The sequence below is a fragment of the Eleutherodactylus coqui genome, chromosome 3, assembly GCF_035609145.1.
Source record: "Eleutherodactylus coqui strain aEleCoq1 chromosome 3, aEleCoq1.hap1, whole genome shotgun sequence".
Classification (NCBI taxonomy): Eukaryota; Metazoa; Chordata; class Amphibia; order Anura; family Eleutherodactylidae; genus Eleutherodactylus; species Eleutherodactylus coqui.
This window is the reverse complement of record NC_089839.1, coordinates 232654862-232680142: the sequence shown is the minus strand read 5'-3', so window position 1 is coordinate 232680142 and position 25281 is coordinate 232654862. Positions and strand designations below refer to the sequence as shown.

The following is a 25281-nucleotide window of genomic DNA, read 5'->3' as shown; positions in this document are numbered from 1 at the left end:
AAAGAACAATTGACTAAGGGTGCCTTCACACTTGCGAGAAAACACAGAATTACGAAACCCCTGCTTTTCAATGGTTTCATTGCCATTTGTAATGTATTTGTAAAATTTGAAAATCGCTGCCTGCCCTACCTTGTTACATTTCGCTTTTTTTTTTTTTTTAATCTCTCATGTTTTCCTATGGAGTCTCCTTTTAATTGCATTGCAATGCACGAACTTGCGATTTTCGTGCGATGCAATGCATTTCTAACCTTAGAAGCTCCTATTGTCTATCGCACGATAAAATCACAAGCAATGCATGATTTGTCACAAGAAAAAGCATCGCTAATGCTTAAAACTGCAACTTTGCAACTATTTTCTCATGGCAAAATCGCGTTCGCCAGTGATAAGGAGCCCTAACATAATATTTTTTTTGGAATGGCTCTCTTGATTCCTACTGAATTGATCCATAAAAACGTGCTGAGATGTAGGGATTTTACAATCTCCCCTCAAGTAACCATCTACTGTACAGATCGTTTCTGATATCCTGTGTTTGTGACATGTTCCTAGATTAAAAACTGTTGTAATTTGCCGTCTGCATCAGGTTGGAATTTAATGAAGCCTGCAAGTTATAATTGGAAGGCTCTCCTGGTACAGGGAGGCATTCTGATAACGGCATTGCATTTGCTACTGTATGCATTCAGTTCCCTTTCTTTAAGTCATCTTCCCTTTAATGCAATGTCACAATTAAAATTCCTATGCAACATTGAAATATTGGACGTGCACCTTTATTACTGTGTTCTGCCAGGTTGTATTTGTGTTGACTGGAGACTGTGATGACAGAAGTCACATCGGTTACAAGATTTATGAAGAAATTGCTTCTACAAGCTCCGGCCAAGTATTTCACCTGGATAAGAAGCAAGTCAATGAGGTAAAGTAAACCAGCAGTTGTAAGCTCTTCACTCTGTTCCTGTACGACACCATAATTACAATTACCTGCCATTTGCAATTAATTGTTTGTTCCAATTTTTGTAACTTAATGTAATATTTTCTACCATGTTTTGGAATGTCACCATCTGCGTTCAGCCATACAATGTGACCTTCTTTTTAGAATAAATCTATATATTATGCAATACTAGAGATGACAGCCAAGGGCACTGACACATATTTCCAGAATTATACAAAGAAAACCTTATGATTCATAATCCAAACAAGTGTTAGCATTAAGATGCATGTAAATAGTGAAGATGCATGAAGATTTGATCGCACTGCAGAATATGTGAAAGTTTGTTGAATGTCTCAAGTTTTGTTTACAAAGGAAAGAACTGTTTAGAGGAATGTTCCAACTGTTTATGACAACAATGACAAACTTTCTTAAGTCAAGTAACTACAAGAATGCTCAACTGTATTCCAGATACTTGCTGCTAGAGGCCACAGGTCAAAGGAGAGAAGTGCACTATAAATATTTTATCTGAGCTTTGTAAACGCAAACATTCCAGTAGTCTGGCATATTTTTATATATCAAGGTTATACAGAGGTCTGGCTAGATGGCTCATTTTATGGATTTTGATTAATGTATCTAAATCATTAGTGGGCAGCCATATTTTTTTACAGTTAAGCATGGCCTTAGCTGACTTTGCTTTAAATAAATAAAAGCATTTAGCTTGCTTTAGAATTATTATTATTTTATTATTATTCACACTTTTTTGAAAAAAAAAAACGTGCCAAAACATGCATGAACAAGGCTCCGTACCCATTGAAAGCAATGGGATGCTGGCAACCCCTGCAATGATTTTCAGGGAAGGGCTTTAAATATAAGCCCTTCCCAGAAAATTAACCCTAGGTGGTGTAAAAAAAAAATACTCACCTGTCCGATGCTGTCGGGGCTTGGAGCATCTAGCCGCTTGGTCCCCGACACCGAAATGAAGTTCTTTCAGCAGGCAGGGATTTAAAATCCCCGCCTCCTGAAAGGGCTGCACCTGATTGGTGAGCGCTCAGCCAATCTCAGGAGGGCGCTCAGTCATCAATGAATGACAGCTGAGCACTGCCTGTGATTGGTCACAGCGCTCAGCCAATCACAGGCAATGCTCTGCCATTCATTCAATTCAATGCAGTACTGTCACAGTGTTCAGTGATGAGGGGACTCCCAGCAGGGAATATTGATGCGCCTAAGTTTGCATCTCGAATAATGTGGAATGGAACAATATGGATGGAATACTACTGTTTTATCGCAGGTTCCAAGGTGAGAATAGATGGGCTCACATACACACAGGCCAATATTGATCAAGTTTACCTAAAGTGATAAAAATAGACATACATGCAAGATATCAAGAAAGATATCACCATGTAAGACACAGGCTCGGACTGGCCCACTGGGGAGCCAATGAATCTACCGGTGGGCCCCAACTTGGTCTAGATTTCCCCTTTCCCAACAGCCTGGTATGTAGATCAGTCGATATTCGATATTGAGAGTAGACTTTAACAACAGCCTTCCATGGCTGCTTTACATAACTTATCTTGCATGGTAAACACTGCAAAAAAATACACAATATCAGAATTGTTGTTCGCCTCCCAAAAATGAAACAGAATTAAAAAAGTGCTTCCTGTAAAAGCTACAGCTTGCCCTGAAAAAAAAAAAAAACAAGCCCTCTCACAGTCCCATAAACAGAAAAATAAAAGTTTTGAGCATAATAATAGACAACATACAGCATTTTTAATGGGCCTCTTATGTGCAGGCTGGGCATAATATTGTGTGTGTGTAAAGGATGGATATACAGACAGAGTGAAAACACTAATAACACAAAGTACAATATTAAAAAATGTAAAAGTGGGGAAACTGTGGATCTGACCCTAATCTACTGATATGAGTAGACTAGAGATGAGCGAGCACTTAAATGCTCGGGTCTGCGTTATTCGAGTCAAGCTTTTCGTAAAATTCGAGAGCTCTACTCGAGTAACGAACCCCATTGACTACAATGGGAGACTCAAGCATTTTTGTATGTGGGACGCCGGGTCCCGATTTATTTATTTTCTTTTTCTTGGTTCGTGTTCTCTCTCTCCCTCTCTCTCTCTCTCTTTCTCCCTACCAGCCAGCCAGCCAAAAAATTTGCCATTGACGCATGCGCTGCGTCACGGCCGGGAGGGGCCAAAATAGGCACGTCACAGCGGGGAGGAGCCAAATACTGGGGCGGGTTCGAACGCAGCGTGACACTCGTTCGAGTAACGAGCACCATTGAGTATACTAATACTCGAACGAGCATCAAGCTCGGCAGAGTACGTTCGCTCAACTCTAGAGTAGACCCTACCTAAAAGTGGAGTGCTTACCCCAATGAGAAGGACCCCAAGTCAGGAATCTGGGGTGTCTCTGACTTTCCTTAGATGGTGACAGGGAATGTGGCAAAGGTTAGATGTTGCAAAAGAATATCAACCACAGATGTAGCAACACACCAGATAAAAGAATTAATCAGACTTATCTGAACTAAGATGTAGGGCTGGACCAAGACCAGTAACACCTTCAGACCGAGTATAACTGGCATCCTCTGTGAGGAGGAGCTGGAATAAGGCCTTAGTCACACGGGCGTTTTTTCGCGCGATTTGCGCATCGCATGACGGATGCGCATGCGCAAATCGCGTGACCGGCGCCGAAAAATCGGCCGAAAAAACGCCCGAAAATCTGCTCCTAGCCGCGTTTCATTAGAAACGGGCCGGAGCTGTCCAGCGCATTGCATTCAATGGAGCCGGCAATACAGCCGTCTGCATTGAAAGCAATGCGCTGTGGGCGAGCCCGGGATGAATTGTCGGGAAGGGCTTAAATATATAAGCCCTTCCCTGCAATTCATCCTAAAATGTGTTAAAATAAAAAAAAATTGTATACTCACCTTTCCGCTGCAGCCGGAGTTCTGCCGCAGCCGCTGTCAGTTCTCCTGAACTGCTTCTCGGCACTATTCAGCCGGCGGGGCTTTAAAATCCCCGTCTGCTGAATGAGTTGCCTCTGATTGGTCACAGCCTGACCAATCAGAGGCAGGTTTCACTCACACACCCATTCATGAATTCATGAATGGGTGAGTGACTGCTGCCTCTCATTGGCTCAGCGGGACCAATCAGGGGCAGCTCCCGCTGAGCCAATGAGAGGCAGCCCATTGCTTTCAATGGAGACGGTTGTATTGCCGACTCCATTGAATTCAATGGGCAAACATCGTTCTTCTCTGCCACAGCTGTTACAGCTGTGGCAGAGAAGAATGATTTGTATTCTATATGTTCTCAATGGGGTCGGCGCTGCTGCCGCCGGCCCCATTGAGCGCATATAGAGAAGAGAACAGGAATCGCAGATCGCACATAGGTGCGATCTGCGATTTCTGTTCTATAATTTATCGGACGAGCGCATAAAAAGCGCTCATGTGTCCGATACCATTGCAAAGCAATGGTTTTATAAAACCGCCGGACGCATGAGCATGCGCAAATCGCGGCTAAAAACGCCTGTCTGACTAAGGCCTAAAAGTGTACAAAGTAAAGCTGATTGGCCCACTGAGAAACTCACCTCCCAGCTGACCAGTCTATTCACATACCAACAGACAAGTGTCCCAGTCAGTGTCCAGCAGGAAAATGAAAACTATCATGTGCCGGTGTGAGGATCATGTGTGAAGGCTGATGCTATTACATCACCCCACTCCCAATCTTCTGATATAGCTGGTGAGTGTGGTGAGCCGTGAGAGGTTTATTTTATAAAAGTAGTAAAACATAACAAAAACAATAGAATTTTGTATTGCTGTAATAGCACTGACCCGTAGAACAAAGTTAATATTTCATTTGTTCTGCATAGTGAATATTATAAAAAAAACAAAAAATAGACAGAATTGTATTTTCTTCCATTCTACCCCATATCAACATTTTACAATATATGATATGGTACTTCAAATGGTAATGTACCATTAGAAAACAAAAATTCAAGCCCTCACATGCCTATCTGGATGAAAAAGATAAAAAAAAGCTTTAGCTCTTGGAAGGTGAGGATAAAAAGACAATGAAAAAATGAAACTGCGACAGGCAGACGTTAATTCTTATTATTGCACCACTACTATTGCTCTAGCTAAGTACATGACTTCATGTTGCAGTCCTCTTGGCAATAATAATACTCCTTTTATAATATTCTATTGTAATGTGTGATGTAAACTTTGCTCATCATGATATGTCTGGATTCAGGTATTAAAGTGGGTGGAGGAAGCTGTTCAAGCCTCGAAGGTTCATCTTGTGTCTACTGACCACTTGAGTGGTGCGTTAAACACATGGGAAATTCCACTTGATCCAAGTCTTAGGGAGGTTACTGTGTCACTGAGTGGACCGTCTCCAAATATTGAACTCTATGATCCACTTGGTAAGTATCATGACAAGGATGAAATAGTTAACTCTCTACTAATGAGCTCTACTAATTACCTGTTGAAATTATTTTAAGGAACTTTAGCTGAGTGTTTGATTGTAAAGTCATCGTAAACTGTTCACTTGACAAAGAATTAGCTCTCACATTCCTTATTGCAATATTCTTTATATATAAAAGGCAAAGCATATCGGTGATGACTGATAATCCGCATCCAATATTTTGAGGGAAAATTATAGCAGAAATCTGTGTTCTTAATGGGGTTTACGGGCACAAAATGGAAATTCTAAAAATGCTAAAATCTAGGAGGTACAGCTAGGTAGTGGCACTGTACCCTTTATCTGCACTCCAGATCCTCTTGTTCGTCATCTGCAGCAACCGATCTGCCGCTGTGTTTACATGCATTCTTTCTACAGTAAACACAGCAACAGACTATTTCCTACAACTTCCAGCATGCATAGAGCTTGCTTACCACCAGCACTGTAGCTCCGCCCACTGCTAACAGGTCCTACAACTTACAAGTAAACACAGCAACAGACTGTTTCCTACAACTTCCAGCATGCATAGAGCTTGCTTACCACCAGCCCTGTAGCTCCGCCCACTGCTAACAGGTCCTACAACTTACAAGTGCCAACCTCTAGCTCCGCCCATTGCTAACAGGTCCTACAACTTACAAGTGCCAACCTCTCTCTAACTGAGAGTGCCAGAGAAAACCTACTGAACAGACAGACCAGACCCTCCGGCACTCTGAACTACACATGAGCAATATAGCACAGTGCTTCCACCCCTGTCCTCCCATCATGCACTGCTCACTGGATGTTGGAGGCTATGGACAGGGGAGGAAGTAGTAAATACAAACAAGATGTCAGAGGAAGTGGAGATGTTTTCAGGCCAAGGGTCATGTGACAGATGCAAAATGAAGAAAGTAGCAAGACCAGGTACAGGGAGCCTATTAGAAAGTGACTTATTGTGATGTACGATCTGACATCTGATGTGACACCCAGGATAATGTAGGAAGTGAATCTTTTTGTTATAGAGTCGACACTTGTCTCTCAGGGGGATGTTCACAAATCTCTGAGTATCTATTACATCACATACATAAGTTTATATAGTGAGTAGGCAGGCTTATTAAAAGTTACCACTTATTGGTTCATCTTATCTTTACATCACACAAAGAAACCAGGAAGAGTATTCCACTTACAGCCATGTGAGCCCAGCCTAAATGTGTACAACACTGACTTCAATTGTAATCCCCCCTCACCCCGTCTAGAGGTAACAGCAGACAGACAGATTCTTATTTTTTAACTCAATGAAAGAGGTTCCTGAAAAGTGTCAACAAGGTACTTGTAACAGAAAATCAGATTGCTTTCATTTGATTTAATTTACTAAATGGCCTTTGAAATGTTGGATGTAATATTTTATTATTCACACTAGTTTCAGTAAAGCCCCCTCAGTATCTATGCAGGGGGATCAGTGATCAGTATAAGACCTTTCTTACTGCTCTACAGGCATATTAGGACATTAATCAGCACATAATGTTGGATCTGAAGACTGCATTGTTTCAATAGGCCATGTTGTAGTATCCTTTCAATTGCAAATTAATCACATCCATGTCTGTGCCTTGTCATAAGTATGTTTGTATGTATATTCATGCCTCTTGGGATCTATTTCATTATGCCTGAGGAAGGACCCTGGATGGTTCAAAAGCTCACAATAACAGCATGTATTTTTGTTAGCCATTAAAAGGTATCATATCTACAAGATTACTTGGTTTCTCTTGCTGGGAACAAACACAATAGACCATAGTGCATGCTGCTGTTTTATATCTGATATTATTTCGTAAACCATAGGGGATATTGGATGATGTACATAGCACATAAGTTGCTGTTATAAGACAAAATATTTTTTCTAATTTCAGGAAAGCAGATAAAACCAGAAACAGGCCTAAATGAGTTATTAAATATATTTAATTCTGCCAAAGTGTTCAATATTAAAGAACCAGTGCCTGGTACTTGGAAAATAAAGGTAACACGATCTATGCTATTACTCTGTGACATGTATGATGCTGGTTCCAGCCTAAGAGATGTGATAAAATAAAGAAGATACATATTTCTACCAGCAGTTACTTTCCATTCTTCTGTTTCTTCGGACAAGGCTAAACTGTGAATATCAACCCCTTAATGGCTGCCCATGCGTCTTTTTATGGTGGTAGTTCGTTCTGATGCATTTGCTTTTTTACAGTGCTTAATCAGAAGCTTGCCATGCATCTCTCGTGCCAGCGGGCGCAGCTTCTTAGCAATCAGATTACAGCTTGGCACTTGCTCAAACAGCGAGGACTAGAGAAACCTCTGATTTCCACTATTTAGTCCTTAGTATGCTGCAGTCAATGTGACCACGGCATGAAAAAGGCTGATAGAGGGAAGGAGCTCCCTCTGTCACCCATCAGACCCTCGAGATGCAATCATGGGGTCCTGATAGATCGCCATGGCAAGCAGAGACTTGAAAATGGCCTCTAAGTGATCCATGTATGGTGGCCTATAAGGCTCAGCCCCTGGCTGAGCTTCATAGACTATATGATACAGTGCAATACTGAAGTATAGCAGTGTATTATAAGAAGCATGAGAGATAGAGAAATTGAAGTCCCATAGTGTAACAAAAAAAAAAGCTGGTATGCATTGGTACTTTTTTATTGTAGAGGAATGCAAAGTATTCTGCACTATCTTATAGGCCGCCTGCAGACGGCTGGGTTGGATCCCACTGCCAGAATTTTTGCAGTGAGATGCGGACCGTGTCCCGGCAGAGACCTGCGGCTCACCCGCTCCCGGCGTCTCCTCTTCTCTGTGATATGTCGGCTGCCGCCCAGCCGGCGCATGCGCAGAGCGGAGCCGGTGGGTATCTCTTAACATTTCTGTGCCGGCCTCTGCGAGACCCGCACAGAAATAGAAGACGCCGCGATTTGTTTTCCGTGTGTGTTTTCACTGGGACAAATCACGGCTGTGTCCATAGGATTGTGTACATGCATGCAATACTATGCAGGCGGGCACGGGGGAAAATTCTGCGGGAAATCCCGCAGCGGAATTACCGCCCGTATGCAGGGGGCCATACAAGAGGGATGCAGTCATAAAAAAATATAGTTTATGAGGTTTTTTTTACAATGGTTGATGTATGCTGCAATATGTCTATGCAGTAGAATATAGTATAAACTTTCTTCTGTCAGAGAGGAATACTCATGATGAATACTTCCAATGGAAGAACAAAACAAGGTCACACCAAAGTCTTCATAAATAAGCCTGAAACAGGAAAAAAGTCATGCAATTTTAGTATGGTTGGGGCTCATGCATAGGCTTCCTTCTGAACTTTAAGCACTTAGTGACCGCCCATATGCCTTTTGACAGCACTCACTAATGGGCTTTATTCTGATGTGGCGACTTTTTACAGGGCTGCATTAGAACAACGTCATGGCTCTCCTGTGCTGTCTGGTGACAACTCAGCACCTACCTTAACAGTGGGAAAAGGAGAAGCCTCTGATCCCCTCTGTTTAACCCCCTGTCACCCATCGGACCCAGGAGATGCAATCACAGGGTCCCAATGGGTTGGCAAGGCACTTGGAGGCTTAAAGATGGCCTCCGGGTCTGCCATGTATGTTGGCCTATGGGGCCCAGCAATATAGGCAATATAATACACTGCTATACCAAAGAATCGTACTGACCAAAAGAATGATATTATCACATTATTTATTCTGCATGCTGAACAATGTAAAAAAACAATGGTAAAATGATTTTCTTTCTCCCAACCCCCCCCCCCAAAAAAAAAATATAATTTTTTTTAAATACATTATATCTACCCCAAAATGATGCCGTATTGGGTCTAGGAATGTGACAGCAAAAAAAAAACTGAAAAATTGGTCATCGGGGCATAAACTGGGCCTTTCACTAGGGGTTAGAGCAGTGGTTCCCAACCTTTTCAGCCTTAGGGCACCCCTGGGAAAAAAAATTATGGCGTGGCACCCCTACCAAAAGGGGGTGTGGTTAGGGTGTGGCCAGGGGCGTGGTTAGGGTGTGGCTTATTACGACATATTATATATTCCGCTTTGAATGTCAATTTTTACGTGGGATTTTTTTTACAGGGGCACCTCTACCTAAAATGTTTACATGATGTACAAAATCTAGTCATTTACAACTTTTTAATAATCATTTTTAGCTATTCCCTCCCTCCACCATTTTACATGCGGCCATTCCCTCCCCCACGCATATTAGCCTTTTACTCCCCAACTCCACACCATTCGCAACCTGATTTGTTGTTTGGATTTACGCATTCACGGCGATTGGTTGTTTAGGTTGGCTTCTGTAGAAGTGGGGAGTGGCTAATATGACTCCCCCACCATTTTACATGCGGTCATTCTCTCCCCTCCCTCCCTCCACCATTTTACATGCGGTCATTCTCTCCCCTCCCTCCACCATTTTACATGCGCCCATTACCCCCCCTCACGCACCCACCACCACCTTACATGCACCCTTTACCCCCCACCCAACCCCACACACCCACTACCACCTCACATGCGCCCATTACCCCCCCATGCACCCACCACCACCTTACATGAGCCCATTACCCCCCCACGCACCCCCCACCACCTTACATGCGCCCATTACCCTCCCCCACGCACCCACTACCACCTTACATGCACCCATTACCCTACCACCCACCACCACCTTACATGTGACCATTACCTCCACCGCATATTAACTCTTTCCACAAGACTTCTGCCCTATTCAGCAATTCCAGCAACCTGATTGGTTGTTTGGGTTGGCTGATTCACGAAACAACCAATCAGGTTGCTGGAGTTGCTGAATAGGGCAGAAGTTTTGTGAAAAGAGTTAAAATGCCCCCCCACCACACCACTTTACATGCGGCCATTACTCCCTGGAGTCCAGGGCATGCAAAAAGCAATGCAGCCCGACACCTGTCAGTCACCCACGGCTCTCTGCCTGCTCCCTAACGCGCTGCGACAGTCGGCACCAGAGCTGTTACTCACCGTGGTCCCCTCGGTGTTCCAGCACTGGCGCCCTGCAGTTTCTCCTCTCACTGGCCACCCGGTGAGTAGATGCTGTGTGTGCAGCGTTCCGGCCGCTGTTTCCATGCGCTTTGCTCTGTGGCCGCAGGCTCTCTGTATGAAACACGCCCCCAGTCAGTCAGAGGCTGGGGGCGTTAACTTTTACGAACTGTGCTGTCTGCATTTTGTCGCCACCCGCATATTCCGGTGGCGACATAAAACAAAGAATACAAGAATACTAGCCGCGGAGCTGCGGCACCCCTGGCAGCCTCTCGCGGCACCCCAGGGTGCCGTGGCACCCCGGTTGGGAAACGCTGGGTTAGAGTATGTATTTTTTGACAAAACAGAAAATGTGCATATTTTATATTAGAATAATATTATATTATTGTGATTGTTTTTCAGACCTCGAGTAATGGACGTCACTCTGTAAGAATCACCGGAGTCAGTACCATTGATTTCAGGGCAGGATTTTCAAACAAGCCCACCTTAGATTTCAGTAACACCTTCAGCAGACCTGTACAAGGTGGGTTTTTTTGTTGACCTTGGCTCAGTCCAAAGTGATTCGTGGTTAGCACTGTTGCCTTGCAGCCCTGAAGTCCTAAGTTTCCATCTGGCCACAGGCAAAATCTGCATGGAGTTTGTATATTTGCCTGTGTTTATGTCCAAAAGCATACTAATTGGTGAGTATAAGGGCGAGCACCCACTGGCGTTTGCCTTTTCCGCGGGGAAAAAACGCAGCGTTTTCGCCGCGTTTCCCGCGATTTTTCCGCGCGTTTTTCGCGGCGTTTTCGCGGCTTTTCCATTAATTTCCATGGAGAAAAATAAGGACACATATGCAACTGACAGTTCCTATGTTAAAAACGCAAACGCAACGCAAAAAAAACGCCAGTGGACAGGAACACATGTTATCTCTATGCCTGTGCAGGAAAAACGCAAAACGCAGGTAAAAAAACGCCAGTGGGTGCTCGCCCTAAAGGCAGAAAATACAGAGGTGTGCAAGAACAAAATAACATCGAAGGCTTTCATAAAATGGCATCATATGCTTTCAGTGTTTGATAATGAAAACCTTAAGTAAGCCGCATAAAAGCTCTGTAAACATTGTAAAGGTTTTTTCTTTATTACATTTTAAAATGTTTTCTTTTTTCTATTATTTACAACAGTTCATGGAGGTTTAATGCAGCTTACTTACTGTTTTCAGTACCAATCACCGAATAGAGCATGTCAAATCTTTTTTTGCATACCTCTGTATAAGGTCCTGTTTAATATGTATGTGCTATATAAATAAAGGTGATTATAGTGAAAGATGAGGAGAACATACAGACTCCATGCAGATGTTGTCAGATTTGAAGCTAGTACTACAACTCAATAGGGCTAACTGCTGAGCCACAGGACCACCACCGATATTAAGCATCAATTTTAGGGGTATTGGGGAAGTTCCTGTTCAGTTCAAAGTAATTTGGTTCGAGACTAGAGATGAGCGAACGTACTCGTTTCGAGCAATTACTCGATCGAGCATCGCTATTTTCGAGTACCTGGCTACTCGGGTGCAAAGATTCGAGGGGCGCCGGGGAGCGGAGGATGGCGTGGTGGAGCGGGGGTAGCAGTGGGGAACAGGGGGGAGCTCTGTCTCTCTCTAACTCTCCCCCCCACTCCCCTCTGCAACCCCCCGCTCACCCACGGCGCCACCCGAGTAGAGAAGTACTCGAAAATCGCGGTGCTCGAGTGAAAAAGGGGCGTGGCCGAGTACGTTCGCTTATCTCTATTCGAGACCAATCTTTTTTTATGAAACTTGGCAAAGCAGCCTAACAAACTCTTCAAAAGTTCACTTATCTCTAATGGCTAACCAAAAATTCTGATAAAGCCTTGAAAGCTTGCACTGTTAACAACATAATCTCTGATTAGCCATTTCTTAATCGACAGAACATGGAAAATCATGGTTAATTGCACTAATTATTGTGTTTTTTCACTTTGTAATGTCATTTTTCTTACAGGGATTCCCACATATGTTCTCTTGAATACAACAGGCTTACAGCATCCAGCAAGAATAGATCGTCTTGAGTTGTTAACTACTTCAGGACTTCTTCTAAAGACCATCCCCATCAAATATTATCCTGATAGAACCCTCTATGAGATATGGAATGTAACTGAATTCATTCCACCAAAGGAATCATTTTTCCTAAGAATATCTGGTTATGATAAAGATGATTACCTGTTTCAGAGAGCTTCAAGTGTTTCATTTTCTAATATTGTGCCAGGTAATTACTGAGCATTAAAAGAACCTTGACATACTTACTTTATCTTTGTGTCAGGGCTCCTGTAGCCATGGTCCTCAAGACCTCTCAAAGAACAAGTCATCATACATAATACTTTAGTGCTCAAGTCAGTAATCCCCATTTTGTTCTCATTTTGCTACTGCTGTTCCACTCTTGAATACAGTTTGGATAACTTTTAAATCATTTCATCACTGCTCAGGAATATAAGAGAAACACATATCAAGGAGAGCGCCTTGCACACCGACTAGAGCCTTTAAGGATATATACGGATATAATTCAACTCACCCGGTGCTAGGCAGGCCACCTAATGGTGACCCACTTGCACCTTCAATCCAAGTAGATGTATATTGGTATCTTTTCTGAGGATTCCCCGATATCCAGTTACCTGGAGAGCTGCAGATCACGCAATACCCGCTCCTTTTGCAAAGGCCGGGTGAAAAATAAAGTGAAGAAAATAAAAAAACTTATTCTACTCTTCTTAGGAGATGCCTTGTTTTCCAAAAGCCTCTAGAGGCTTTTGGAAAATGAGGCATTTCCTAAGAAGCGCAGAATAAGGTTTTTTATTTCTTCATTTCCTCAGGAATATAATAACATAACCAGTTACAAGAAGAAAAAAGTGAACCATTGGGAATCACCTGATAAAATGGGGTCACAATCAGAGGCATAATTTGAAGCTTCTGGGCCCCAGTGCAAAATCTGTAACAAGGCCCCTAACCATAATGCTTTATTCATACCAGTAGGCCTACTATATGGATAACATATGCCTTATGGGCACAGGAGCAACTGCATACCCTGTAATTATGCCCCTGGTCACAATTAATAACATGCAAGCAGTTGTACCATTCATGACTTTTGTAGATCGCATTGAGTAAATAACCACAGTAGAGGGAGAAAATGTAAGTGAACCTCTGTGTTAATAATGTCTCCCAGAGCTACTTGGCAAAAGGTGTTTCAGTTAACGAGATGAGATTTGAAATGTGGATTTCCTGGGCGCTTTGTCTATTAAATAAAGGCACACAGAGCTTGGCTACCAACAAATGTTTTCCTCAAAAATGACTGGGGTTGATATCCTGTTCGGTGGGTCACCACCCATCTATGGCTGACATCTTTGGTATCGTTCACATGTGCAGGCTATTAGTATATGCAGTCACTCCTCCCCAATCTGGGCTGGGTAGAGTGGGTGACTGCATATTAGCCTGCCAGGAACAAGCTGCTCCTCCACACATTATTGTCTGGCTGACTACATATTTTCAGGGCTTAAGGCCATTGCGCCTGCCCTACGGCGATTGTGCCGGTGGCGATTGTGCCTGCCTTATGGCGATCGTGCCTATGGCGACCGTGTCTGCTTTGCAGACCTTCAGGTATTGTATTTTTGGCTTTTTCAGTGAACAGGTCTGATAGGTAGAGTATCAGTAAGAAAGCCACTGCTAAGATTGCAAAAAATATTTGCTTGGGCCAAGCAGCACCTCCAATGGATCACTGAAGAATGGAAGAAGATCTTATGGACTGATGTATCAAAACTTCACATCTCTGGTACATCACGTAGTATTTTTGTATGCCACCGAGTAGGTGAAATAATGGTTCCTGAGTATATGACACCAACTGTCAAACATGGAGGAGGAAGCGTAATAGTCTGGAGTTGTTTTGCTGGTTCCAGAGTTGGCAACTTGCACAGGGTGACTGGCACACTGGACAAAAAGGGCTACCACAGCATTTTGATATGAAAAGCAATACCTTCTGGTGTACATCTAGTTGGGCAGTGGTTCATATTACAGCAAGACAATGATCCAAAAGATACTTTTAGATTGTGTCAAAACTATTTGAGAAGACAATAAGAAGTCAGTAGGCTTCAAAGAATCGAATGGTCTGCACAGTCTCCAGACTTAAACCCCACTGAGCTTGTTTTAGATCAACTTTTTACAGAAGCGTGAAAGCAAAGCAACCTACAAGTGCAGCACATCTGTGGGAATGTCTGCAACAATGTTGGAAAAAATTTCTAAACAATATCTGAATACAATTATAGAAAGAATGCCTGGGTTGTGTAAAGCTGTTACATCAACTAGAGGTGGCTACTTTGAAAAATCAAAAATCTAGATTTAATTTGGTAGAACAAAGCTAATCCATTATTGTTGTTCATCTTAATTTATTCGTCCTATGCTTCCATTTGAAAGCACATGTGAGACATTAAACTGTGTAAATATCAATAAAAACAGGAAAAATTGAAGTTTTCTAGAATTTTTGACTGGTAGTGTATGCCATGGCATGATAAGCCCCTGCATGGCATGTACCATCAACAGATAGTTGAAGTGGCTGACATTGGAAAATCCTACTACTGACTGGAGAAGGCTGGACTCAAAGACAGTACTAAGTACCAGATGCAAAGAGACAGAAATCTACTACACTATACAGGATCCAAAGTGCACACTGTGCAGAGAGGCCTCAGAGACACATAGTGGCAACATATAGTGGCAGGGTGCAAGATGCAAGCAGGAACAGCATACAGTGAATGGCTGGAATTGTGTACAGGAGCATCTAAACAGCATATGGTCTAAACTCTCCCAAATCTAGATGGGAGACTCTGCAATAGTTTCTGGAGAATAACAAGACTAAGATCCTGTAGGACTTACAGAGACAGGCAGAAAAACAGGCACTAACCAACCAACCAACCAACCAATCATTGTTATAATTTACAAGGACCACAAGACAGTGGTGGTGATAGATATAGTGAGTAAAAATGACAGTGTAGTGACCTGGACTGGCACTACAGGATAAAAGTACTTTACCTGCAAGTTAAGATCAACTGTTCTAACTACCAGTTCATTTAACAAAGTGTAGTTAGGCTGGAATTCATTTAATAAGAAGAGGGAGTCAGGAAACTAAAGAATTAAGGTTGTTGAAGCACCATCGTAAATCAGTTAGTTAGCAGAGCTGTTACAGGGTCCCTGAGTGGAGAAAAGGTGGAGGTTTCGGTTCATTGTGTGTTGCGCACTTAAAAATTGATAACAGTGTTAGAAGACAGAAGTGAAGACCAGTATGTAGGGAGTATGGAGTGAGGCAGTGAAGAAGTTACTCAGAGGGGAGAGTAGCCGAGATGGACATGGAGGATGCCAGCAGTGAGCCTTGACCCAGCATCTTCCTTCTCCTCTGTTCTGCTGTAATTAGAGACTCGTTATGTAAACTTTCAAGAAATCCTGTGTGCGGCAGCCCATAAATCCCCCAGACAGATGCTGAAAAACTGTTTGTTTTCCCAAACCTGATGTCCTTTCGAGCCAGCTCTGCTTTCTACCGGACGACAACTTCAGACAAGAAGTAAAGAATCTTCATAAAAGTTTGTGAGTACTCAAGAAACCATGAGCACAGTGTTTCAGGAATAGGAAAACTGTTACTGGGGGTTATAAAGGATATTTTCTTGTCAGTTCTTTCTGTATAGCTCTTCCTTAGCTCAGGTGCTGTCTTCTCAAAGTTTGTTTATCTATGTATAAAGTGTTAAACAGTGTATATGCAAGTTGCATATGCAATTTCTGGAGCATAAGAATAATGCAGACAACCACAAGCCTGAAAGTAAATGGTGTGCCTGTCATTTACCTACATATTAGTGTTAGTCTTATTTCACTACCAAGCACTCTTAATCCAGGCACTGGTGTCACGATCACCTAATTCCATTAGTTGTCCAGATCCTGTTGTATACCTTCAATGGTGCACAAGATTACAAAGAGCGTGCTGCACTCATTGCCACCATGACATGGCTCCTCAGCCACATTTTAGAAACTGCTCAGAGAGTGCAGGCCTCTTGCTGCTTGTCGCCTGTTGCAACATCAGAAAGGAGTATGAATAGCTGGAGAAGTACTTGGGCCTGAAAGAAGAACTAGAGAGGATGTGGAGAGCAAAAGCCAAAGTGCCATATATATATGTGTGTGTGTATATATATATATATATATATATATATATATATATATATATATATTAGTATAAATTGGGCAATGCTGTTTACTATAAAATTTCGTTTGGCATAACATTTGGGTCACTGTTTGCTGTGTATATCATGTATATGTCACACTCTTCTCATTTTACTCATAGGTCCTCCAAAGGTATCAATGCCCCAAGTAACACCTGGCTACTATCTTCAACGTGGTCGCATTCCATGCTATGTGGAAAGTCTTATACCTGTATGGGTGCATTTTAGAAAGAACGGCATCAGACTTGGTATAGAACAACAATTTCAGTATGTATAATTGTTCTGTGAAATATCCTTTCCCATGAATTTCTGTTATCTAACATGTAGGAGATTAATATTAGTATTGTATTTTGTGATTCTTTAGTATCATCATGATATGTAACTCAACTGATTTCTTATTCTGGCATTAAAGGGGGCTTCCTGGGGGCCTGCTGTTCGGGATCCACAGCGATCAGCTGATCGTCCAGTCCACTGCCAGTTCAGTAGGGCTGGACATCCTCATCAAGGTCGGAGGCAGAAGCGTTATAGAGGGCTTCACTTCCATTAAACTGAATAGGAGCAGAAGTCTGCTATTACACTTCTGGCTCCGACACTGGGATTGGACACAGATGTGTAATTGTAGGGAGCAGTCCTGTTGATTTCAATAGGAATGAAGCCCTCTATGATGCTTCTACCCTTGACAACGATGACGACATCCAGCCCAGCTCTACTAACAACTAACAGGGAGACGGGTGATCAGCTGATTGCGGGAGATCCCGAGCCGCAGATACCTGGAAATTAACTATTGATGACCTATCCGCAAGAGATTAGCTTCACTGGAGGAACTAATAATAATTTATAAAATGATTTTACTTGTAGCGAAACTATAGAAGCCGTCTGGGATATCGCTAATGTGTCTTCAGATGATGAAGGGTACTATGAATGCTTTGCTATTAGCACAGCTGGAAGTGGGCAAGCTCAGACCTTTCTAGATGTAAATGGTAAGTAATATGGAAAACAAATACAAAACATGAAAAATACTCACTGTATCTGTTAGTCATCTAGATGGGGAGAATGAAACTTGAAATATCATGCTGCGTTTGCTTGCATGATTGATGTTTTCACAATATTTTATATATATATATATATATATATATATACTGTATATATAAAATAAAATATACTATTAGAGATGAGCGAGCATACTTGATAAGGCAAACTACTCGAGCGAGTAGTGCCTTATTCGAGTACCTGCCCACTCGTCTCTAAAGATTTGATTTGGGTGCCGGCAGGGGGCGGGGAGCGGCGGGGGAGAGTGGGGAGGAATGGAGGGGAGATCTCTCTCTCACTCTCCCCCCCCCCCCGCTCCTCCCTACTCACTCCCGCAACTCACCGCTCACCTGCGCTGGCAGCCGAATCTTTAGAGACGAGCGGGCAGGTACTCGAATAAGGCACTACCCACTCGAGTAGTTTGCCTTATCGAGTATGCTCGCTCTTCTCTATATACTATATATATATATATATATATATATATGTCTATCTAGCTATCTATCTATCTATAGTGCAAGTGTTAGGGGGTAAGGAAAAAATGGTCCCCAATGCAGCCAAAGCCACTGTGCCCCACCCGAAAAATGGTCAAAATGCCAAGGGTGATAGCAGGTGTGCTGCTTGTTTTAAAGGCAATGTCATAAATTTTACAAGGAGTAATAATGTAAGATGAACACAACACTCAAGCATGGGCCTGCTTCAAGGAACAGCTGTAGAGCTACCAAAAATTTTACTAGACAAGACAGCAGGTGTGCTCCTTGTTTTAAAAACAATGTGATAAAGTTTGCGAAGGACAAATTCTACCAGGTGAAGACAACAACCAAGCACGGACCTTCTCCAAGGAACAGCTGTAGAGCTAAAGCTGTGTCTTGTGCTTTAGAAAATTTGAATTTTGGGAGAAGGAGGAAGAAACATGGCAGAAGCAGAAAAAGGAGAGCAGCAGCAGTTCCTCCACCACCAGCAGCAATTTCACCTTGAGAGTAGAGTGAGCTCCCCCAGGAAACATGAGGCTGTAGCTCTGTATTTCCATATTGGCATACTTTTAATTTGGAGGGAAGTAGAAAGAGGAAACATGGTGGAAGTAGAAGAAGAACAGCAGCACCACTAGCAGCAGCAACAGCAATCTGAGCGCACAGTGCGGTCTTTGATACAAATCTATGCTCAGTCATATGTGAACAAAAATTGCCAGCGTGCTAACTAATAAGTGGGATCTGCCTTCGGGGTTCAGAAGTCAGGAGTAATCCAGGCCGGGTACATTTTTATAAACTTCAAGTGTTATCACAAGCCCCAGCTGTGCTGAATACCCTTCCTGAAGGCAGAATGTCAGCTCATATTACTGGCCACTATGTAGGCTAAGCTTGACTGCAATATATACAATATATCGATGTCTAACTAGAGATGAGCGAACATACTCGTAACGAGTACTTACACACCCGAGTACCGCCATTTTCGAGTACTTCAGTACTCGGGCGTAAAGATTCGGGGGGCGCCGGGGGGCGGGGAGAGGCGCGGCGGTGCGGGGGGGAGCAGCGGGGAACAGGGGGGAGCCCTCTCTCTCTCCCTCTCTCCCCCACTCCCCACTGCTACCCCCCGTGCCGCCACGGCGCCCCCCGAATCTTTACGCGCGAGTACTGCTGTACTCGAAAATGGCGGTGCTCGGGTGCGTAAGTACTCGTAACGAGTACGTTCGCTCATCTCTATGTCTAACTAAGAATTGTGTTTTTTGTTTTGCATGCTGTATAGAACCTCCTCCTGTACTTAAAGCTACAAATAACATTACTATCAACATTGGAGAAGAAGCCTTATTAATATGTGATGTTGTGAGTTCAGTGCGTTACAATTTAACTTGGAGAAGAAAAACCCTTGATCTAAGACTGGCCAATGCTCCTGGGATTCATGTCTTAAGCGATAATTCTCTTAAGATAACAAAAGTAAACATCAGTGATGCTGGAGAATATGTCTGTTCTGCATCCAATGAAGGTGGAACAACTGCAGTCAACGCATATCTGACTGTACAAGGTACTTGTTTTTGCATAAACCCTCACAATCGTGAGAAGAACTTACTGAAGATGTTACCCTCATGTGGATTTAAGCTGAGGACCTGAGTTCTGTAAGGCAACAATGCCAACCATTGTGCCACCAAGTTAAATGGGCTGAGCAAACTCATAGACATGTATAGTATTAGACACAAACTATCAACAATTGTGTCTCCCCATTTAACTTCACCACAATGGTGCTTAATTTGCATGAAGTTATTAATTTCACAGCTCACATTGTTTTCCCTACAGATCCACCAAGAGTTGTTGTTGATCCCAAAAATGTAGCATTTACTAAAGGATCTGGGATTAAATTAAAATGCTTGGCAACAGGATATCCTGCCCCTCAGATAGTCTGGACTCACAATGACATCTTTGTCAGATTCTCCACAAGGTACCTTATGATTGTGGTTTATGATGACTTAATTCCATTTCAACAGCTATTTCCTTGGTGATTCAATTGTTTAGCCTTTTAAATTTAATGATCTATCTATCTATCTATCTATCTATCTATCTATCTATCTATCTATCTGTCTGTCTGTCTATCTATCGGTCTATCTATCTATCTATCTATCTATCTATCGATCGGTCTATCTATCTTATCTATCTATCTATCTATCTATCTATCTATCTATCTATCTATCGTACACCTATCTATCTCTAGGGGAGACACAGACATTGTGAAAAAACTGTCTATGGGCTCCTTGCTCTTCAAGAGCTCCCACCTTAATCATTTTAGTTATTTGGTATTAAGTTTGTCTTATACAATTTCACCATCTTGGTTCCTTTACCTATAGTGGTACACTGCATTTTCTTATTATACGTAACAATTGTGTATTGATTAACATGAAAATGGATTACTATGAAAGACTGTGGGTGAACATGCCACCCATACAGTCGATTCAGCTGCACTGGGGTTCAAAGGGGCACTTCCAGCAGCACCAGGACTTTGTTCTTCATTCACACAGTTCTGCTGATGGTGCTCGCTCTATGTACAGTATAACCTGACTCCTGACATCTGTCTGGGATGATTTTGTGAATCCTGCATTGAGCAGGGGGTTGGTCTCGATGACCCTGGAGGTCTCTTCCAACTCTACCATTCTAGGATTCCTCTCACATGTGCTGCTTTCAGTAGAAGGTGGAGGAACGATGTTAAGATATATGCACACGGACAATATTTCTGGCTGATTTTCAGACTGAAAAATCGGTCCACAAATTGGACAGAAGGAGCATTCATTCATTTGAATAGATGTATACACACATTTTTTTTTTTAGTCAGGCTGATAGAGTGAAAAAAATTGCAGCGTGTCCTATACTTGTCTTATATAGCACGTCAATGTGCCCACGTGCATGTACCATTTATACTCTACACAGAAATATGAGTGTCGATTAAGACCATTATTAAAGAAGATAGCTAGGACGCTGCTGCCAGAAGTTTGGAAGCGGTGGCTGTAGAATGCAGGAGTCACAGAGGGACACTGTCATTAGTCTGAAGTTTTCTTTCTTCTTGACAATTTTCATCTAAGAATCTCTGGCAGCCAATCCTAATGAATTGTAGGGATTCTAAGTAAAACATAATACAGCTCAATTTGCCAATATGAACACATTACCAGCAATTAACTTTGAGCTGTAAAATAATAATAATTACAATCACAATGTAGCTCAAGTAGAACCATAGAAAACAACAACATGGGCCAATCATTTATTTTTCATGGACACTGGAAAAAAAAGTCTACTCTTTTTATGGGTTGTCAAAAAATTTATGGACAATTGAATAAAACATAGTATTGTTTTGTAAAAAACAAAAAACAAAGGTGCTGTGGTTTCTTTAATTTAGTCATTAGTGGGTATAGGTCCTATGGTCAGATATAGAGATGAGCGAGCACCAAAATGCTCGGGTGCTCGTTACTCGGGATGAAATTATCGTGATGCTCGAGGGTTCGTTTCGAGTAACGAACCCCATTGAAGTCAATGGGTGACCCGAGCATTTTTGTATTTCGCCGATGCTCGCTAAGGTTTTCATGTGTGAAAATCTGGGCAATTCAAGAAAGTGATGGGAACGATACAGCAACGGATAGGGCAGGCGAGGGGCTACATGTTGGGCTGCATCTCAAGTTCACAGGTCCCACTATTAAGCCACAATACCGGCAAGAGTGCCCCCCCCCTCCCAACAACTTTTACTTCTGAAAAGCCCTCATTAGCATGGCATACCTTAGCTAAGCACCACACTACCTCCAACAAAGCAGAATCACTGCCTGCATGACACTCTGCTGCCACTTCTCCTGGGTTACATGCTGCCCAACCCCCCTCCCCCCTGCACGACGCAGTGTCCACAGCGCACACCAAACTGTCCCTGCGCAGCCTTCAGCTGCCCTCATGCCACACCACCCTCATGCCTATTTATAAGTGTGTCTGCCATGACGAGGAACTGCAGGCACAGACTGCAGAGGGTTGGCACGGCTAGGCAGCGACCCTCTTTAAAACTGGTGGGGCGATAGCCCACAATGCTGTACAGAAGCAATGAGAAATATAATCCTGTGCCACCGCCATCAGGAGCTGCACACGTGGGCATAGCAATGGGGAACCTATGTGCCACACACTATTCATTCTGTCAAGGTGTCTGCATGCCCCAGTCAGACTGGTAATATGTACCTTAACAGTAACCGCGTTGGTGGTAATGTGGTGGTGACTGCGGACCTAGTAGCGCGGTTGTATTTTGTTGGTTTTCGGAATGTGGCCAGGATTAAGTTGGCCGTGGCGGGGGATGTTTTTGAGGCACTACGTGTCCTCTCCACGTGTCCGTGGTTATATGCACCTTAACAGTAACCGCGTTGGTGGGAAATGGCCTCGCCGCCATCATGTCTTTGTGAAGCCTCTGTTTCCACACCCCAGAGACATACCATTAGCAGCGGTATAGGCAGAGCCCATAATTCGTAACATTTCAGCCGTAGCATTAGGACAGGCCCCACTAACATATCACTAGCAGCATTATAGGGGGAGCACAGTATTAGTTCCATTTCAGTAATAGTAGCACTCAAGACAGGCCCCAGTAACAATTCCGAAGCAGCAGTATAGTGGGAGCGCAGTCTTCGTTCCATTTCAGTAATAGTAGCACTCAAGACAGGCCCCAGTAACAATTCCGAAGCAGCAGTATAGTGGGAGCGCAGTCTTCGTTCCATTTCAGTAATAGTAACACTCAAGACAGGCCCCAGTAACAATTCCGAAGCAGCAGTATAGGAGGAGCATAGTCTAAGTTCCATTTAAGTAATAGTAGCAGCCTACACAGGCCCCAGGAACAATTCCGAAGCAGCAGTATAGTGGGAGCGCAGTCTTAGTTCCATTTCAGTAGCTGCAGTATAGCCAAGGCCCAAGTTACATTTATGTAGCTAAAGTGTAGGCCAACCCCACACACCTTTCTGTACCATGAGTGCAGGCGAAGAACATAGAAATTGCTATGATTACACTGTAGGTGAGGGCCCAAAAAAATTGGTGTACCAACAGTACTAATGTACCTCAGTAAAAATTGGCCATGCCCAACCAAGATGGCAGGTGAAACCCATTAATCGCTTTGGTTAATGTGGCTTAAGTGGTAACTAGGCCTGGAGGCAGCCCAGTTTAACGAAAAATTGGTTCAAGTTAAAGTTTCAACGCTTTTAAGAGCATTGAAACGTATAAAAATTGTTTAGAAAAATTATATGAGTGAGCCTTGTGGCCCTAAGAAAAATTGCCCGTTCAGCGTGATTACGTGAGGTTTCAGGAGGAGGAGCAGGAGGAGGAGGAGGAATATTAGACACAGATTGATGAAGCAGAAATGTCCCCGTTTTGGATGGTGAGAGAGAACGATGCTTCCATCCGCGGGTGCAGCCTACGTATTGCTTATGTATCGCTGCTGTCCGCTGGTGGAGAAGAGAAGTCTGGGGAAATCCAGGCTTTGTTCATCTTGATGAGTGTTAGCCTGTCGGCACTGTCGGTTGACAGGCGGGTACGCTTATCTGTGATGATTCCCCCAGCCGCACTAAACACCCTCTCCGACAAGACGCTAGCCGCAGGACAAGCAAGCACCTCCAGGGCATACAGCGCTAGTTCAGGCCACGTGTCCAGCTTCGACACCCAGTAGTTGTAGGTGGCAGAGGCGTCACGGAGGACGGTCGTGCGATCGGCTACGTACTCCCTCACCATCCTTTTACAGTGCTCCCGCCGACTCAGCCTTGACTGGGGAGCGGTGACACAGTCTTGCTGGGGAGCCATAAAGCTGTCCAGGCCCTTAAAGACTGTTGCACTGCCTGGGCTGTACATGCTGCTCGATCTCCGTGCCTCCCCTGCTACCTGGCCCTCGGAACTGCGCCTTCTGCCACTAGCGCTGTTGTATGGGAATTTTACCATCAGCTTGTCCACCAGGGTCCTGTGGTATAGCAACACTCTCGAACCCCTTTCCTCTTCGGGAATGAGAGTGGGAAGGTACTCCTTATAGCGTGGGTCGAGCAGTGTGTACACCCAGTAATCCGTAGTGGCCAGAATGCGTGTAACGCGAGGGTCACGAGAAAGGCATCCTAACATGAAGTCAGCCATGTGTGCCAGGGTACCTGTACGCAACACATGGCTGTCCGCACTAGGAAGATCACTTTCAGGATCCTCCTCCTCCTCCTCCTCCTCCTCCTCAGGCCATACACGCTGAAATGATGACAGGCAAGCAGCATGGGTACCGTCAGCAGTGGGCCAAGCTGTCTCTTCCCCCTCCTCCTCATCCTCCTCATGCTCCTCCTCCTCCTTCTGAACGCGCTGAGATATAGACAGGAGGGTGCTCTGACTATCCAGCGACATACTGTCTTCCCCCGGCTCTGTTTCCGAGCGCAAAGCGGCTGCCTTTATGGTTTGCAGGGAACTTCTCAAGATGCATAGCAGAGGAATGGTGACGCTAATGATTGCAGCATCGCCGCTCACCACCTGGGTAGACTGCTCAAAGTTTCGAAGGACCTGGCAGATGTCTGCCAACCAGGCCAACTCTTCTGAAAAGAATTGAGGAGGCTGACTCCCACTGCGCCACCCATGTTGGAGTTGGTATTCCACTATAGCTCTACGCTGCTCATAGAGCCTGGCCAACATGTGGAGCGTAGAGTTCCACCGTGTGGGCACGTCGCACAGCAGTCGGTGCACTGGCAGATTAAACCGATGTTGCAGTGTCCGCATGGTGGCAGCGTCCGTGTGGGACTTGCGGAAATGTGCGCAGAGCCGGCGCACCTTTACGAGCAGGTCTAACAAGCGTGGGTAGCTTTTCAGAAAGCGCTGAACCACCAAATTAAAGACGTGGGCCAGGCATGGCACGTGCGTGAGGCTGCCGAGCTGCAGAGCCGCCACCAGGTTACGGCCGTTGTCACACACGACCATGCCCGGTTGGAGGCTCAGCGGCGCAAGCCAGCGGTCGGTCTGCTCTGTCAGACCCTGCAGCAGTTCGTGGGCCGTGTGCCTCTTATCTCCTAAGCTGAGTAGTTTCAGCACGGCCTGCTGACGCTTGCCCACCGCTGTGCTGCCACGCCGCGCGACACCGACTGCTGGCGACGTGCTGCTGCTGACACATCTTGATTGCGAGACAGAGG

The 25281-nt window shown here is 44.0% G+C and overlaps 1 protein-coding gene across 1 annotated transcript in view; it reads left to right on the top strand.

Moving 5' to 3' along the window:
* The window catches only part of HMCN1 (hemicentin 1), a 313489-nt gene that overhangs the window by 40822 nt on the left and 247386 nt on the right, over positions 1 to 25281 (top strand). The window contains exons 4-12 of the mRNA XM_066597086.1: positions 785 to 907; positions 5176 to 5347; positions 7266 to 7372; positions 10800 to 10920; positions 12389 to 12652; positions 16748 to 16892; positions 17484 to 17605; positions 19395 to 19670; positions 19940 to 20081. Coding sequence (XP_066453183.1) covers positions 785 to 907; positions 5176 to 5347; positions 7266 to 7372; positions 10800 to 10920; positions 12389 to 12652; positions 16748 to 16892; positions 17484 to 17605; positions 19395 to 19670; positions 19940 to 20081 — 1472 coding nt within the window. The remainder of the gene's footprint in view (positions 1 to 784; positions 908 to 5175; positions 5348 to 7265; positions 7373 to 10799; positions 10921 to 12388; positions 12653 to 16747; positions 16893 to 17483; positions 17606 to 19394; positions 19671 to 19939; positions 20082 to 25281) is intronic.